The sequence below is a fragment of the Pygoscelis adeliae genome, unplaced genomic scaffold (assembly GCF_000699105.1).
Source record: "Pygoscelis adeliae isolate BGI_AS28 unplaced genomic scaffold, ASM69910v1 Scaffold402, whole genome shotgun sequence".
NCBI lineage: Eukaryota > Metazoa > Chordata > Aves > Sphenisciformes > Spheniscidae > Pygoscelis > Pygoscelis adeliae.
Genome location: NW_008824411.1, coordinates 36,921 through 55,710, shown reverse-complemented (window position 1 = coordinate 55,710; position 18,790 = coordinate 36,921). Strand labels below are relative to the sequence as shown.

Sequence of the window (18,790 nt, the reverse complement as noted above, 5' to 3'; positions counted from 1 at the left end):
TGCTGAAGTCAATGGGAATTTTACTATTAACTTGAAGGGAGAAAGCAATGTGCTATTGCTTTTGAAATTCTCCTCTAGGACTGTAGGGGAATCCGTGTGACCTCACTGTGGGTGGCATGCACTAGACTGGAGAAGGCATCAGAAAATTGAAACCATTGTTCCCAGGATCTTTATCTGTCATGTACCATCAGGTTGAACTTCAGGTGGCATTCCTAAAATATAGCACGTAGCCTGTTGAGATTTCTGGGGCTGAATGGGTACACCAGCCCTCATCCACTGGAAAATGAAAGCAGTAATGCTGACAACTGTTGAGCGCTCTCGCATACTCTAGCTAAAGGAAGGATATCCTTCTTTTAGGATTTAATAGAAATCTAATTCTGCATATTATGCTGCCTTCTTTTTCAATTTTTGTTCTGACTTTTCTTCTTGCATCAATATGAGCTTTAAGTGTATGATATAGGAAAAAATACTTGGAATAAGCTTTGCTTCCAGGAATAATTAGTCTAGAAACTTTGCCCATCTTCCTAAAACAAGTCCACGGATCATTCTTGTCAATTCTTCAAGGTACAGCTGTAAGAAAATAAGCTTCTGTGTAATATTCCCTCTCTTCCTTAAAATGTAATACTCTCATATGTGGTCGGTTTTGGCTGTAGAGAAAAAACTTCATCTTAACATCTTTTTCCTGATAATCTCTAGTTAGACAACATGACTATCACTTGTACATGCTAATGAGAGAACTGGCACGTGTAAACCTCGGGTTGTTCATCCAAACCGTTTTCTAGCCTTGTTAGAGAATAACAACCACTTTGCTTATGCAGATACAAAGAGAGAGCTTTGAAAATGTGATCTTTGAACTGTAAGGTGTTTCAATTCTAATTACATTTGTGCCAGAATGGAATTGTTACTGTCGTTGGATGAACTGTTGCGAGAAAAAAAATACTGAGAGTCAACAGAAAGATCTTTGCTTTTCAAGTAATTATAATACCGATACCTATTTTTAGAAGAGGAAGAGGATATTATAGTCTTTTCTTTTTTCTTTATCACAGTCTATTAGTGGTATTAATGACTTAACCTTGGCTAATCTCAGCTTTAAACAGCTGTGATTAAGTTTGGCAGATAAACACCATACAATAATGGAATTGAGTAACTTTCTAAAAGAAGCTCTGAGGACTCTAATGGCCTCTTACAGAGCATTAAGTGCCCCTTCTTGCTTTAAGAGATCAGTCAAATTAACCATATACTGGATAATAAAATTTCTTGGTATAATGTGAATCTGGGGCGTTTTCCCCTGATACTGAAATTCTTTGATGTGGTGTGCTTTTCTCAGTAAAAAAGGTGGTATTTTAAAAATGTAGTTGTGGGAATTTAATCCTCTGATTAGAAGTATGATGCTGTTTTTAACTCAATTCTTAAAAAATAGTTTCCACTGTGTTTGGTGTTTATATGTTTCTGCTTTGGGTGAATGATGAGAGCTCTCTCGAGGTACTCTTTCATTCCTACTGCATCTTACCTGCACGGTGGGTAACACCACCTTCTTTAAAACTGCGTTAAAGGCTCCCTCTTATGAATCTTCTTCAACTGTTCATATTTCTATGAAATCTTAGGTGTATGGGCAAAATTACTCTATGTTGAACTTTATTTTCTGGAAATTTTTCTGTTCTACCATTTTATAGAATGAAGCTATGGAAAATGCCTTGCTTTCTGTATTTAAAAGTTCTGGTGGTTTATTTTTTTAAGCTTTGGAGTTGGGATTTGAAGATTGGCAGGGATGCCTCTTTCTTTTGTCAGATGTACTTCATGCATGAAAATTGGCAAACTTTGAGCCAATAATATGTATTTAAAATAATTTCATATGCATTTAAGGAGAGTTATATGAGTTTAGGTGCTAATCTAAAGATTCCTGTCTCCCTAGAAATACTGTAGCGTGTTGGTGAAGTGGTATTTTCCTTTCTTTCGTTTCTGATCTATTGTGTGTCTTGGCTTGGGCATCTGAACTGAGAAGTGGGCTGAGCACTGAAAAATTATGAGCAGCACAGGATTGTGAAACTGTTCTCTAAATGAATAGTTTATTCTGAGCTCTGCAAGAGGCAGAATTCCTCTTGAAAAAGGAAAACGGTCTGGGCTTATTTAATAGTGCAGTGTATTAGACCGTATGTATCATTTAGACACTAAATCATTTTTATGCGGGCAACCTTATTTCTGAAATTTCATTACATTGATAGGTTTAATTTAGTCATGTCCTATTAAAATTATATATATAAAATGAAGGTATGTGAGTAGTTTCAAATGCTTTTAGATGTTTGATTTTTCTCCCAAGGTTGAAAGCTTTAGATTTGGTTTCTGACTGTGTTGACTTCCTGTCCTCCTCCTCTCCTCATCAAATCTGTGCCAGCTGGTATACTTTTGGTAATATTTTAAAAGGGCTTGCTTTTCACTAGAAACTTTGTAACTAGCACTATATTTCTTCCACTTGCCTCAAGTTTAAAAAAAAAAATCTACAACATAAGAAACCACAGTATTTTGTGATTTCCTGGAGTAATTAGCATACCAGCTGATGAAGGAGGAGTTTAACTGTTCCATAGCTGGACTGTGTTTAAGCCAGAGGTAGCAGTGTTCCTTGGCGTGGAGAAGGGACGCAATGCACGTTTGTGGAAACTCTGGCAAGAAGGACAATCAGAGCTGCTGTAGGTGAAAGAGAACAGGAGGTCCCCCTCCAGCATTTCCACCACTCCTTGGCCAGATTGAATGGGTGAAGTGCGAAACCGCTCCTTCCCGGGGGTAACCCGCTCGGGCTGACTCCCCAAATCCCCACTGCTGGCTCTCGCCCATGCCACAGGTGCCTGCCCTGGGCTAAAGCGCTCTAGAGGATGGGTGGGTCATGCTCCTGAAACTCAGGAGTGCGCAGTCTCCTTTCCAGCTCGTCTGCAGGACTTCTGAATTGGAAAGCTTGCGCTCCTGTTTCTGTTTGTGAAAGTGGAATAATAATCATCTGTCTCCCCCTTACCACAAGTCCATCGGTCCCTTGAAGGCAGAGACTTTCCTTCTTTATTTATATGGTTCCTCAAACAATGGGCCTCTAATTTTTATTGTAACTTATAAGTGTTGTCTCAATCAGTGCAATTTAGTAGGAAAGGGAGCAAATTCTCCTCTCAATTACAAACAATACACAATACCTTGCTGCTAATTATTTTCAGGAAATACCAAAAGAATTTGAGTTATTAATTATCACTCATTTTAGAAAGGAGCATATGGAAACAAAGTCATTTCCTGGAGGCAGAAGGATTTGCTTTCCTTTGCTTTTTATGCTTCAACCAAAGGAGTTCTGCAGTATCTTACAGTACTTGTCAGGAGTTTTTGGCATAGCTGTGTGTTGGTGTTCTTACTCATGCTATAGATACATGCTTTTTGGGGACTTAAGACTGACCAAAAAGAGGATGGACAGAAATACTGTACAGAAAATCTCATGTCTTTAAGAGTAATTTGATACATAATTCTTCATTTGAATGGTCAACTTATTGTACAGATAACACGTGATTAAAACACATGGTGCTGAACTAAAAGTACTAATTTTGTTTTGCTCTGCACTGGGACTGATACGCACCAATCTCAACCACTGCAGAACTGGGGCTTAATCCATGAACTCCTATTCTGGTCAGGGACAAATCACAAAGATATAGTCACATATTTTAAAACACGCACATTTGCATGCGGGTTGTCCTGCACCATAATGTTTGTAAGCCTTTGCCAGTTGACTTACTGCCTGCCTGCTGTCATCCTGTCTTCCCGGACATGTCTCTTGCAATTTTTATTGCGTTATATTTGAAATGAAACTCCTTGGGCAACATAGTGATTTGTTATTTAAACAGATTCATTATTTGTAATCTCAAAATGTGTTCGTAGATTATAAGGTAGTTTATCTCTTCAGCTTTTTCTTTCAGTACAGAAAATGTGTATTTCCAATTCAGGAGTTGGATATACCCATCACATGCCTCAGCATTTTCTACCTACAACCTTAGGTTTTTTCCACTCACTTTTTCTTCACTACTTCTTCTTTTTCTTTACTACTTCCTTTATGTGCAGCGTCTATTACCATTCACATTCATTTGGTTTTTTTCTTGTGTAAAGCTGTTTGATCTCATTTTGGTCACAAAAGGTGTTTATGATTTTGCTGATCACATATTTAGGTAGACATTAAAAGCTTAGCTGTTGAGATGTGGTGGTAATGTGAAACAACTTATGTTACATGGTGCTCACCGTCCATCAGAAATGTCCAATTTCACACGTCGCTTTGTATTAATGCAGTAATATATATATACACACACACACTGCAGTAATTCTGCATTGTTTGCTCTTGCTAGTGCTGAATGCTCCTCTGGAGTTAGACTGACATATTCTTATAGAAATCCTTCCTACTTAGCAGTTGGGTAAATCTGCTCTGCTGTAACCTTTTAATTTTAAGTAGTTTGTGATCATGTGCAAGGCATGAACCTTTGCAAAAGGCACATTGATTCAAACCAGATTTAACTAAACTTTACTTAATTTAAAATGTTACTAGATAAACACAAATTTCTGGAATAATTTAGGCAAAGATTTCTCAAAAGGTGCTAACAGAGGCTTGAACTCCAAAATCTCATTTATTTTCAGTAGATGCCAACTCCTTTAGCAGGTTTTCAATTAAATAGTCTTGTGTACAGATACGAGTAAAAAGCTTGTTTGCAATATGCACAGAAGATTGACCGCGTCCCTTTAAAACCGGATGATTTGAATTAGTGTCTTTTTCACCAGCTCCATCCGAAACCAAAGGGAAGCAGAAATTCCAGGGAGCGAGGCATAGCACTGCTTCCTGCTCCGGCCATGGCGGGGGGGGGTACTCACAGCACTTCGGCCCTGTGCATTGCTTCGGTGCCTATAGAGGAGGAGTTCTGAAGTTTTGTTAGCCCTTTAGGTGAGCCATTTTATCTTGGAATGCAAATGCCAACCATTGCACAGTAGAAGCATTACACTCTTCTTCACTGCTCAAGCAATGTCAGAGGTGATGGAAACGTAATTGTCATCCGAGTGGCAGCTTCTTGTTCGGTGGACTGCGCAGGGATGTGCCAGGCAGTCAGGCATGGTATGGTGAGTTAAGACTGAGATACTGTTGAGTGGAAACGCTGAAGACCTTTGACTAATACACCATTTTTCCCAGTTCCTCAGGTCAGGCACGCAGTTTCAGCAGTGGACCACTTTAAGTTGCAACCTCAGGGCAGAAGATTGATGGATTTTGACTTGTAACTGGTTTTCTTTTAAAAGTTTAAATTATGTATCTGATGTAAATGGAGGATTTCCCAAAAAGTTTTTAAAGTTTATTCCTCTTTTCTTGCAAGATACTACTTCACAAACTGGCATGGGACTAGTGAAAACGAACCCTCAGTGTGGAGGCATTCACCAAGGAAGGCAAAGAACTCTTACGAGAAGAAGCTGGTGCCAGAAGGAACCCCTATACTTGACGCAAACTCATTAGAATACATCTTTGCACAGGTAAGATACTTGCTTGCAAGTATCTCTGCCATTGTAGTCACACAAAAACTATTTGATCCAGTAGAAGCTGCTTTAAAGACCTATTTTCAAACTTTTAAAGTACACGTAACCTTACCTGTTAGTATTGGTAAGTGTTTTCTTCATACTTCTGTGTGGTGGAGAGAATTTGCTACCTGAAGAACAATCTACCCATATGCATGCAGAATGTGTAAAGAAACTGTCTATCTCACAGTCCAAAAAGGGCTGTATTTTTATAGTATACTTTCTTTTAATATTAAATATTTTTTAATAGAAATGCTATCACCTTTTCTTTTGTGAAACATTTGCACATAATGACTTTTACATCTATATTCCTATAGATGAACAGTAGAAGTATTAAAATTGACAATATGGTGTCCTTTTAATGAGGTTTTTTACTGCGTGGTGTTAAACCACTGACTGATAACATCACTGTCACACAGCCTGCTTACATGCAGTTTTTCTTTCCTTCTGTTGTGCCTCCCACTTGTTGGCGGTACATGCACTATGCTGGACATGGCAAGTAGGCAGGGTCCCTATTTCAGAAAGCTTGTGCTCTTGTACAAAAAAGTTTATATACACACAAATTATTTTGCAAACGAGAAACTGTCTGGTTTTGCCAAAGAAGTTCGAAGTTTCAAGTTGATGAAGGCTTGTGAAATGAGCAAATTAAATGCACTGAAGGAAAACATGTTTACTGTTAATTCTGAGTATAATTACTGCAGAATTTTCAGATTTTGAAATATGGTTGTGTCCTTCAGAAAAAGAGAGAGCATGAATCTGCTCCAGTGAATACTTGTTGTTTTGTTGTGAAACCACAATAAAAGTAAATACCAAGTTAGCCACAGCTATGTGTGCATTTTAATGGTACCACTTGCATTCTGAAGTAATAAAAGAAGCAAATATTTTTTTCTGTGTAATCAAACTAACTTACGCCTTGTTTTGTGTGAACATTCCTGTGTACCTATATGCAACTTTGCAAAATCACTGTTTAAAAACATGCTGCAAAACTGTTTCTCGTCCTTTTCTTTTTTTTCCTTTTTTTTGAGTGCCAGCAAAAAGAATGAAAACACCTTTTAAGTTGCAGAATGAGTAGGGACCCTAATGAATATTGTAAGACAATATTGCATTAAGCAGAATTTTACTTTTGGGTAATAAAATTAAAAAAAAAAAAGCCAAACAGAAAAACACTGATGCTAGTATAAGGCAACAGAAATGTCTGTGCTCTTTGGTAACCAAATATTTTTCAGACCATCCCAGAGCAAGACGGCTGCCACAGAGTTTGCAATCTTGGATTTGAGATGTGGCTTAGAGACTGAGTGCATGGGGTTCATAGAGACACCAGGTGATGAAGGGCAGAGATGAAGCAGAGACACAAAGTATTTGTTGTGTACCAGGAAAAAAAAATCATGATGGTGCTAGAAGGGGGCAGGAGTGGTACTTTCTTTAATTAATTACAAAAAAAGTCTATTTTTGGTGGGCTAATGTATAAAAGAAGGGGACAGGAGTTTTGGAAGTGTCTGACCAGTTCAGGTGTTCTACCTGGGTGTCTACACACGTTCTTGGTGAAAGCCACAGCTCTGTGGACTGTATGTGGGATGGATGTGGTGTGACGATCCACATGGTGATTCCACCTGTTCCACAAACTGTCATTTTAAAAGACTTCTGTCAGGCACAAATGTTGGTGTTTCTTCCCAAATAGGCGGGGTTTGTGGGGTGACTAGTGCTTCCCTGTGTTTCTGTTTCACTGGTCTAAGAGAAGACTGCATCTATTGCATAGCTCTTCCCTTCTTCTCCTACCCTTTCCTGTCCTGGCTTTCAATTTTGGGTGACTCTTCTTGCTCAAGGAGAGCCTGTGATCTTACAACATATTGGTTGCTCATAGATAAACTATGACAAATACCAAATCTGGTAGTTTTCTTTTTTTTTGATTCCTATTAAGGGTCAGTATGACTTGGTGAAAGGCCTGGCACCAATCCGTGATCCTAAAAATGATCAAGAGGTTCATGAAATTGAAAACGAATGTCTGGGGATGGCTGTCCTTGCAATCTCTCACTATGCCATCAAGAAAAATATGAAGCTTCCGGAGCTTCCCAAAGATATCAGGTAACTTGGGATAACTTCTTTGTCACTGTTGGGTCTGCTGCACTTCTCTTCAGAATGGATTTTAAGCATTTTAACTTCCAGGATCTGACCGCCCAGGAGTTACAAGCTCCAACACTACTATCACTAAGTGGGTCTTCCTAATCTTGTCAATAGGGATATGTATTAGAAAACCTGAATTTTTTCTCATCTGGAGAGTATTTGAGGTCTATGCAGCTAGTGCACCCAGCATACTGATGTGTTGGGTACCAATTGACTTGCTGTAAATTCAGGGTTCTGGGTTAGTAGGTTCAAAAATGGCAGTGTTTTTAAGTGGCAACCTAATGAGAAAACCGTTAGAATAAATGTTATCGGTTTGAATGGGCTATATCCATCTGACTGAAACGCTTTCAGATAAGGATATTATTTGAATTCCTGTTGGCTATTAATGCTGTAAACCACTGTTACAGTACCAACTGCACAGTGGTTTACTGCATCTTGTTCTCTGTAACTTTCAAAGTAAGGCAGATGCTCTTTAAAACATTCTAAAATGTTTTAGAGAGTTAAAAGTTCAGGAGACAACAGTATTAACTCACAGCATTTTTTTTCCTTCTAGTTATAAGCATTATATTCCCGAAACTTTGAACAAGACTATCAGACAGAGGAATTTCTTAACCAGGATTCGGATAAATAATGTTTTCAAGCATTTCCTTAAAGAGTTTAACAACAAAACCATTGGCGACAGTAGCGTGTCTCCACGTGATCTGAAAGTTAAATACTTATCAACAATGGAGACCTTGACTAAACATTATGGAGCAGAAATTTTTGAGACTTCATTTTTACTGATTTCATCTGAGAATGAAATAAATAGAATTAATTGTGGAGACAACGAGATCCTCCCACTATATGAAGTGATCGTAACAGGAAACAATGGAATTCAGTGGAGGCTCAAGCCAAATGTAAGTATCCCTTGATAAATGGGAATTAGAGGATTGCTTTTGGGGGCATAACAAGTGTTAAAAAATGGTCATGATCTTCAGACACTGCAGATCAACTTTTTATTTAAAGGACTTATTTCGTAGGATTGTAGGATTATGCAGGTTGGAAGGGACCTCAGGAGGTCTGTAGCCCAACCCCCTGTTCAGGATTAGCTTTGAGATCAGACCAGGTTGCTCAGGGCTTTATCCATTCTGGTCGTGAAAAATTCCAAGGATGGACATCGCACAAGCTCTGTGGGCAACCTGTTCACCAGGAAAATTCACCGGGAACATTAAAGACTTTGCTATATCTACCAGACCAGACACAAGTCTTGAAAGATTAATGTCTGTGGAGACCCTTATGGTTTGGTGCTCTGTCTTGATATCAAAGTCTGTTAATGCTTTTTCTGTATATGGCACCCCAGGTGCTGTGTTTGCTCATACTCATAGACTTTTCATGAATAAATTAAAATACAGTAACATTAAAGCTAAGTTTTCTCACGTCAGTGATATTTTTATATGTTGTTCCTTGTTTCAGTGCTGCTAATTGAGGTCACTTTGCTTAACCTCTTCTGTGCTTTGTGTACGTAAATATTAAATATGCTCTAGGTTTTGAAGGGGTTATGGCATATTCTACAGTTTTTCTCCACATATAGTACTTGAACAAATAGACCTCTTTTTGCTTGCCTCAGTTCCCCATAGTGATGAGAACCCTACTGATAGCTATCTTTTGTAGCATAGGAAGTATTGTGCTTCACTCCATTTAGATGTAACCTAACTATCTCTATCTCTGATGGAGAATTTCTGTTTTAAATGGTGATATTAATGGGGGGGAAGGGAAGGAAGAACTGATATTTGAGCAGAAAAGCTTGCAAGAAGTTCAGCCTGTTTCTTGTAAGGCTCTTGTTTCTGCTGATCTATAGATTATATTTATTTCAATACCTAAACCAAAGACTTTCATCTCGGTGAGAACCTTTCTGTGACTGGCAGGAAGCTTGGCTCAGCTTGAGCATTTATCTTTTTTAAATAACTAGTTACTAATAATTTTCAGTAATTTTTGACTTGTAAGATGCTCGGCTTCATTGTGGTCTGCATGCAGAATTTCATCTGCTGTCGGCAGTTCAGGCATGCAGTGTGAGAAGAATGTAGCTCTTGCTTTTGGGCTGCGCTCTGAGAGAGTATTTCAAGTACACAATTTAGACATTTCAGTAGAACCCTTTCAGCCCTGTACTGCTACTAAAATTATTCCTAACGTACCAAGAGAGAGCTAAGTCACCTAGCTCATGACTGCTTGCTTTCATCCTCATGAAAACTGTCTCATGGACAATTCTTGGTAGAAGTATATCCTTGAAATAATACAGACACACTGAATGTGTAAATGAATTGATAAATCAGTGCAAAAAGCATTCAAGAATTAAATAGCTGTGGAAGATTAATTTGTCATGAATTTTTGTTTTAGAGTAAAAATACTGTGCTAAAAAAAATGTTTTTATTAGTATACTTTTATCCAAAATATATTTGCAGTCTGCACAGACAGAGAAAGAGAAGAAGAAAAAATCTGATGGCAAAAACAAAAAGGATGAAGAAAAACACAAAATTCGAGACTTATGGAACAATTTTTCCTATTTTCCTGAAATCACCCACATTGTCATCAAGGAATCTACAGTTAGCATTTACAAGCAGGATAACAGAAGAATGGTAAGAACCAAACCTTGGATAGGTTTCCCTCCCATGGGAAGCTATAGTGACACAGTGTTGTTGGGCAACAGGTGACAACCTCCTTGAGGAACATTTTCTAACGGGACTCTTAAAAACAGTTAAATATGCTGTCCTCAACACTGTACAAGTGCAAAAGTGCTAGTTAGAAGAGCAGCAAGTCTGTGAGCACAGTTGTTTATCTACACTTGTTACTGCATCCCACCAGTGCCTGGTGGCCTCCTTGAAAGGCTTCTCAGCCCATGGCCTTCCTCTGTACAGCTTGAATAGCCAAAAGCAGCGTCAAGAAAGAGGAGCTTAGCAAGGATGTCAGAGGGAGAGGAGACAAATGCAGAGAAGACCTGGGAGGGAGGAAGAGTCGGTGTATAGATACCCAGTTCTTCTTGTTGTGGGCTGCCAGCTGTTAGAATTTGGAAAGGAGCTGCCAGAGTGCCCTTGGCTTCAAATCCAGCATGACTGCCCCAGTCCTGAATTTCTGGTATTTCACAAAGGCTGGCACAAGAGTTTGCTTTGCATATCTCACATAGGATTACAGCAGAATATAAGTCACGCTGGAGAATGGAAGTTTCTAGCCAGTAATGAGTGGGGAGGATGGAGGGTGGTCAGTGTTGGCTCCCTAAATATGTATGGTTTTCTGTCATAAGTTTCTGGGCAATTTTTTAGCCACTCTATGCAAAAATTGATGGATATTAAACCACTCCAGAAATGTTTTAACAGAACTGTAAGAATTCTTGACTAAAGTATCTTTTTGTTGTAGGAATTAAAACTGTCCTCACATGATGAGGCCTTGTCATTTGCATCGTTGATAGATGGGTACTTCAGACTTACAGCAGATGCCCACCATTACCTCTGCACAGATGTGGCTCCTCCACTGATTGAGCACAACATAAAAAATGGATGCCATGGACCCATTTGGTTAGTAAACCATTTGATTTTAATTTTTCCACTTGAATAATTAGTCCTCTAGTACTGCTGCATATTGAATCCACTGAGGAAATCTGACATTTGGAAGGTTGTTAGTTAACAAAAGGTTGTAGAACAACTTATTTTTTCTAATGATTATGTGGAAAAAATATCACTGTTTCTCTCCATGTCAACTTACTCATCTATAAAACCAGTGTTTCCTCACTATAGGAGTATTTTGAGGCTTACTTCACTAATAGCTATAAAGATCCGCTGAACAGATGGGAATTTTTTAGGTGAACAAAGTTGAACTGTATCTACGCTGATCCTGGGAGTCCTTGGATGGAGGCACAAAGCCTTTGGTTTGTTTAAATAGCTAAAGCAATTATTTTCCCTTCTGCCCACCTTTTTGGTTTTTCCTTTTGTGTTTGAAGATATAGGAAACTGAGAGCTTACGTGCACGCTGTGTTGGATGTGGAATTTCCCCATTAAGCATGTTAAGAGCTTAATAAAACTTTCTTCCCTTACTGTTTTGCAGCTAAATGTGAGTGTGTGTAATGCACACAATTAAAACATGTTTTAATAATGATATAATTATTTTTAAGTTGCTGTTATACATTTTTGTTCCAAACATAGGATTACTCCTGTGTATTTACTAATAATGAATTTTGGATGCAACTGCTCATTTGTTGGTTTTCCTCATTTGTACATTGACTATTTCAGCACGGAATATGCCATCAACAAACTGCGACAGGAAGGGAATGAGGCAGGAATGTACGTGTTGAGATGGAGCTGCACGAACTTTAACCACATTCTCATGACAGTGACTTGTTTTGAAGGCTCAGAGGTACGTCAGGTGTGGCGTTCCCAGGAGTAATCTGATAATGAGCTAAAGACTAGCAGCTCCCTCTAATCCACGCTGACACTCTTATCTTTGTTTGATAGCTGATGCAGCAGACAGTAGATACTTGTACTCATAGCTTCATTTTCCCTGGACTCCTGTGCTATCTCTACAAATATGCTATATCTACCAATATGATTCATTACATCCAGAACACTTCCATTCATAGTAATAAAACTGTGCATGAACATGATTGAAATTAAGCTTTTTAAACTCATATGGTGTGAGAATGACATACAGAATTTCTCTCTGCAACTTACCTAATGTTTCTTGAACATGGATTTAATTATATGAATGTATTTCTACTGACACACTGTAAAAAAATAGTGCATGAGGACAGTTGCCTTTACGCGTAGAGCACCACAGAAGGGGACATATACACAGTTAGCTGGTGGAACATATTTTGTGGAAGATGAGTGTTAAGTAAAAGTTCATGAGGGGGGATAGGTGAGAAAACCAGTTAGAAAAGAAGAGTGCAGCAACTGCACAGACGTTTGAATTTTACTGACCTCAGTTGGAAGTCTGCAGCTGACTTGCTAGTTTTGGGAAGATATTTAAAGTGTTCACACAAGAATAGTAATAGCGTAAAAGCATAGAAACTGTTTTCCTTCTCTTAGAAAAAAATCTTAATAGAATCAATGATGAGGTCAAGAAGGGACATTTGTAACAGGAAAGAATGAAATGATGAAAAAAACCCCTCTTGGAAATAATCGCCATCTCTTAGCATTGATATTTGGTTCATCTTCTGTAGACATTTGCAAAAAACTATATGATCAACACTGTCTTCTAATAGACTGGGCAACTGAGGCATTGAAACAAGAAATTAATTTTGTCTTGGAAATCATTCAACCTCATTGCAGAGCTTAGAGAGGAAAGAGAAAGGTGACGCAAAGCTGCAGTATGGTAGAGGTGAGGAAGCAGGAGTAGTGGGTAGAACTTGAAAGGGTGTGGGCTTAAGACAGTAAGTACAAAAGTTCAGTCATTCTTCCCCAATACCTCTGAAGGAAACTGGGAGGTTTGTACAACAGGCTGCAATCTTGTTTCACTTGTTGAACAATCTGGGTTGTGAAAGGGAGTTTTGCTATTTTTAAGTTGAGAACTTGAAACCGTGGTACAGATTCTGCAATTCTTGACCAAGTGAAGAGAAAATTCCTTCTGAAGAGTCAGGGCTTCTGCATACTCTCAGGCTCTGCAAAACTGTAATTGGACTCGTTAGATGATGCATCTTTATGTTGCTCTTCCACTCTGTTGTTATGAGCCTTCCTGGGATTGAAGGTTATAGGAATTTTAGGACCTTTTTCTTGCTTCGTTGGAGTTTGATTAGAGGACCCTAGCTTAGGAGCAAGTGATTATCTGGTCCTACATGTGATTTCAAAGGCTTTTGGGGAGCTTTTATGGCTTTACAAACATGCTTTCACTTTAATGATTCATATTTTGCTTTCTTTTTTTCCCCTCTCCCTCCTAATAGCAGATGACAAATAATTCAGTCCAGTACAAGAACTTCCAGATTGAGGTGAAGAAAGGCGGGTACTTCCTACATGGTTCAAACAAGTCTTTCTCATCCTTAAAAGAGCTGATGGATCACCTGAAAGGACAAATACTTCGAACAGACAACATAAGCTTTACACTGAAGAGGTGCTGCCAGCCAAAACCAAGAGGTAGTCTGTCCTTTAAGAGAAGCAATGAACTTTGTGGTCGAATGAAAACAAACTCCAGAAATAGGAAGCATTCTTAGTGTCTCTGGTTTTTTTGTATTCTTGTGTGAAGCTCTTTTGTCACTTAAACAATTACATATAAAGGTTCTTCCTTCTCTGTGGAGGTGGAGTCTTGTCAAAAAGCAAAAGCAAGGACTGTGAACAAGGTTTTAAGGTTTCCTTTTAATGTTCCAGGCTCAGCACAGGGATGCTCAGGGGCTGGTGTTTCTCATGAACCTTGTTTGTGTGAACTTTTCAAATGACAGTGAGAAAAGTTCTGGTTTCCCTTTTTGCACCTAAACAGCTGGCCCTGCAGTATCGATGGCAGAGGTGGAACTCTAGATTTGTTTAAACAGAAAACGTCACAGCTGAGTCAGAGTCATGGGCTGCAGTGCTGTGGCGAAGCAGGGACCATATAAGGTTCTTCCTTTGCTCCACCGAGTCACATATGCCATGCCAGGCAGTGCCACCATGCATCACGTTGCATTCCTCTAGCAAAGGAGAGTTGCAACCTGCAGTGGTTGTGTGGCAACCTCTGGTCTGAAGCTTGTTTGCTTTCATGAGCTGTTGTTTATTGATCTTCATGAAGCAGCAGGGAAGGCTTGGTCCGCAACTGTTAGCAAGCAGAACAGCCTTGCTGTAGATCCATCTGTGAGGTCAGATTTTAGAGGGCTGGGACAATCATGTATTTGTTAAACTGTTAATGCCAACACTTACTAAAATGGTTTGCTATGAACTACAAGTGTCTTGCAGCTGAATTTTGTATGAAAGAGGAAACACAGTGGCGTGATTGTGTTGATCAGATAATGGTTTCCTGTTAGAATAAGGGGAATAACTGAGCTACATTAATTACCTGCTTGTTCTGACAGTTTTAGAGGAGAGTACTCTGTAAATAGACATTGAGCTTATCAGCGATTTGAAGAACATTGGTAATTGTCTGGAGCATGGAGAGATTAAACATTTTGACATTTTTATTACATTTTGACAGCTTTATTTGGAATAAAATAAAACAGGTCAAAGAGTTGACTGCCCACTTCAGCTTTTCGTTGGCATTGGTTACAGTGGGATCCAGTGCATTATTTATGCTGTTCCCTGTTCTGTCTCTTCCCTGTTTTTTTCCTTCTTTTTTTTTTCTACTTTTTGAATCTGTCTATTTAATTGGTTATTCACGAAGAAGTTCAGGGGATGCAGAAATAAAGCCGTTTTTCCAGTGTATGATTCATTACTGATTGTTTTCAGAGCGCTAGATCATGGTTTAGCCCTGACGCACATGTTCTGCTCCCAGTAATGGGAAGGCCACATGCACACAGGCATCTAAAACCATCGTACTGTAATAAATAATGCCTGCTCTCAAACACAGGAAGACAAAATTCACGTGCAAGACTTTTGGATCCAACCATGCCTCTCCCTGACCAGAAGCACTGGGGAGGAAGCACCAGGCTTTTGAGTCTTTTCCTTCTGTTCATTTCCCATTCCCCAATTTAATTCTAGTGCTCTGGAAACAGACTGCTAGTGTTTCCCAGAGAGCAAGACATTTTCAAGGAGGTAAAGAGAAGAAATGAGACTCCAGCTACCCCTTACCCATCTGCACACTGGAAAGGAGATGTACCTGTTGGCAGGAGGGAGTGTGTGTTATTTTACTTAATGAACAGCAGAGGTATTGCCTCTTTCAGTCCCGGGTATTTCTCTGTGCAGTAAACAGTATGAGTTTCTTAATATCAGCCCCAATACGGCTAATATTAAGATTGTATATATAATATGAAATATGTAGCTCTCCTTTAGTGAATTCTCTGTTGAATGACAGAGTAGAAATTAGTTGAGCAGAAGTTAAGTCGAAGTTTCTTCTTTTCTCCCTCCTCCTCGTTCATTTGGGGATTTACTTTGCAGTGAGCATATACAATAATGTTATTGACTGAGAAGGGTGAATGCAGTTGTCTTTGAAAAGTCTTAAAGAATATTTTCTCTCCCTGCCCTCCAGAAATCTCCAACTTGCTAGTTGCAACCAAGAAGGCGCAGGAATGGCAGCCCGTTTATCACCTAGGGCAGCTGAGTTTCCATCGAATCCTCAAGGAAGAAATCATGCAGGTAGGTAGCTGCTGAACTGTATTTCTCTCTTACAATCAAAGAAGTGCGACAGCCCACCATACCCGGTTAAGTAGTATAAAATCACCCCATTCTGGCTGGTTCTTCCACTCCCATTTCTCCTCAGCAAAACTTCATTTGAATCTTTGTATTAAAGCCTCTTATTGCAGAATCTAAATGTTTATATGTCCTTGTGTGGAAAAAGAAGAGAAGCTTGGAAGTAATGCCTTTCACTAGAAATCAAATTGATATTTGAGCAATTTTCTAGTGTCTATGGAAAGAGGTGCTTCTAAGGTCGTTCTTAACAAATCATTAAAGTCCTAAGAGCTGCTTTTCCTAGTTGGTTTGTTGCTAGAAGTGGCTGTATCTTTTAAAGCCTGACATACCGGAGAAACAGGCAACTTGAGGTTTAAGATAATATCCTACAGTAAAAAAAAAAAAAAGGGTGAAATATTCAAAAGCTCTGAAGAGTCTTAGCATTCAAAATTTTGTGTTCCAATCTGCTTTAGCACCTATGTTCACAAATTTTCTGACACTTGTTTGCAGTTAGTGATGCAGGTGACCTGAATAAACTTCAAAAAACACACAGTGGCTTGAATGCACAAATCATATTTAAAGTTTCTAAAAGACCTGAGCTCTTAAATCATGCAGTTAGCTTCTTCAGTTAAATAAAAAGTGTTTGGTTTTGGGTGGTTTTTTTTTTTTTTTAATTTCATCACTGACCGGGGAGGACAGATATAGATTATGTTAATTGTTTTTTGATTGGTATATTTACAGTCAGCATGCCGACTTCCTGCAAAAATATCTCAAGGCAAGGCGGAATCCTCTGTTATTTAGGAGGAAATTGCTTTCCCAAACAAAGTGTTCCACTGAAATATTACTTCCTCTAACTTTTGGAAACACATTAAAGATTGCCTCAATAGCAGCTTATCGTAAATAAGAGGCCAGTTACTATTTATTCAGTTGGTGTTTAGTCTCATAACATTAACATCAAACAGATCTGGTGTGATTTAATGGAGATGTAATAGCCCTTTAATATCAAATGAGTTTACAGTGGTGAGTATGCTCAGAGAGACTACTAAAGCAAAGAAAAACACGCTGTCATTGGTTTCTCGCTGTAATAATTTTAAGTCTATATGTATCTAGATCAAGTGGAGGGCTAAGTCCACCCTCTACTTGAAGAGGCAGAATAGAGTGCAGATTCAAGTATTTGTGTTAATCTACATTTGTTTGCTTCACGTCCTGGTTTTGAAAAATGTATGGTGTGTTATGTCTTAGGGCGAACATCTTGGAAGAGGGACGAGAACACAGATTTACTCAGGGATTCTCAACTACAAAGATGATGAGAATGAAGGATATCAAAATGAAAAAGAGATTAAAGTCCTCCTCAAAGTCTTGGACCCCAGCCACAGAGACATTTCTTTGGCAAGTTTTTTCCTTTTTGTCTGTTGTAGTACAAACACTGGGTCTCACAATATTGGATGTGGTTAATTATGAAAAGCTTTTAAAAAAAGGGGTTGCGTATACAGTAGGGAAATGGGAAAATGCTGAAGGTATAACTCACCATTTTAGGCAGTCAAATCCATCATTGACCAGCACTTTTGAGGTACTCAGTAAGCTGATCTCATTAGACAGGCAGCATCATCGGGTCTGGCTGGACCATGCTAGTGCTCACTTCCAGCCTGCATGCACGCAGACCATAAACACGAGGAAAACGGACCCAGACCTTTCTGTGGTATGAAATGCACCTTCGTACCCGTACCCATGGTCTTGCAACTGTGTCGGCTGAGAGCCATGGAGTTCAGTGAGGGTACTGCTGCCTACCAGAAATTACCCCCACCTTGTGCGTTGGGCTGTGAGTCTGTCACCAGTTCTGTCATCGACATGGCCACAGGCAAGTTGCTTGATCTACATTTTGCTTAATCGTCTAGTAAGAGAGGCTAATGCGTCACACGGGGGATGCTAGGACCTAGTATATGCATGTCTGCAAGAGTGCAGGGAAGAGCACTGGTTGCTTACATGACCTAGTGAACAACACCACATCTCTGACAGCAGTCCACTGCCCCATTACTACAGTGGGATGGCACATCCCTACCATTGTTGACCCTTTATGTTACTGGAAAACACAGTAATCTTTTGCAAATGTTTTTGTTACTTGATGCTCTGTATTTGTTAAAACACTTGGATGACTGCCACAATGACCAGCAGTTTATTGGCTAACCTCTTTCACTTTCTAACAGGCATTCTTTGAAACAGCAAGCATGATGAGGCAGGTGTCTCACAAGCACATTGTCCTCCTCCATGGCGTCTGCGTCCGTGATGTAGAAAGTGAGTTCAGTGAACATCTCTCCAGGCAGCATGCTTAAGCAGCAGGCTTGGTAGGGACAGGGCAGCCATTCAGTTCAGTGCTAGCATGGGGGGAAATAGGGTTAGCAGCTGCTGCCTCTTGACTTTTCAGTGCAGATGGAAGTGGAATTGGAACAGCAAGGCAGCTGCAAAGTCCTTTCTACTAACAAGTTTCCTCTTCCAATGCTGTCTTCGAATAAATGTCTAACAGGATGATTCCTTGAGGTTGGAATGCCAGAGTGATAGTGGTAGTCTCAATACAAACCAGCCTTCTGGCAGAAGTTATTTCCTGGGGAAGGCTCTGCCCTGTGGTCTTTGAAATGTTTTTTTCAGGTTTATTGTTCATTTACTATATAAAGCCACTCTTCTCAGCCTTTTAATTTGGACTCTGAGCACTGAAATAAACTCTGAGGAAGGTGATACAAAGACATATTATAACCAGCTTGCCTGGCGGGGGGAAAGGTGGTAACAGGCTTATTAGATTACTCCAGATACTGGTTATTGCAATACTGACTTTCATGGACCTGACTTTGTAGATATCATGGTTGAAG

At 39.3% G+C, this 18,790-nt stretch overlaps 1 protein-coding gene across 1 annotated transcript in view; it reads left to right on the top strand.

Annotated features, from left to right (window-relative positions):
- JAK1 (Janus kinase 1) overlaps positions 1 to 18,790 on the top strand; it is a 54,063-nt gene that overhangs the window by 25,880 nt on the left and 9,393 nt on the right. Inside the window, 12 exon segments of the mRNA XM_009320570.1 lie at positions 5,367 to 5,520; positions 7,481 to 7,644; positions 8,237 to 8,579; positions 10,122 to 10,295; positions 11,071 to 11,228; positions 11,940 to 12,063; positions 13,586 to 13,775; positions 15,790 to 15,896; positions 17,172 to 17,318; positions 18,134 to 18,221; positions 18,776 to 18,788; position 18,790. The exon segment at position 18,790 is cut by the window's right edge and continues 108 nt beyond it. Coding sequence (XP_009318845.1) covers positions 5,367 to 5,520; positions 7,481 to 7,644; positions 8,237 to 8,579; positions 10,122 to 10,295; positions 11,071 to 11,228; positions 11,940 to 12,063; positions 13,586 to 13,775; positions 15,790 to 15,896; positions 17,172 to 17,318; positions 18,134 to 18,221; positions 18,776 to 18,788; position 18,790 — 1,663 coding nt within the window.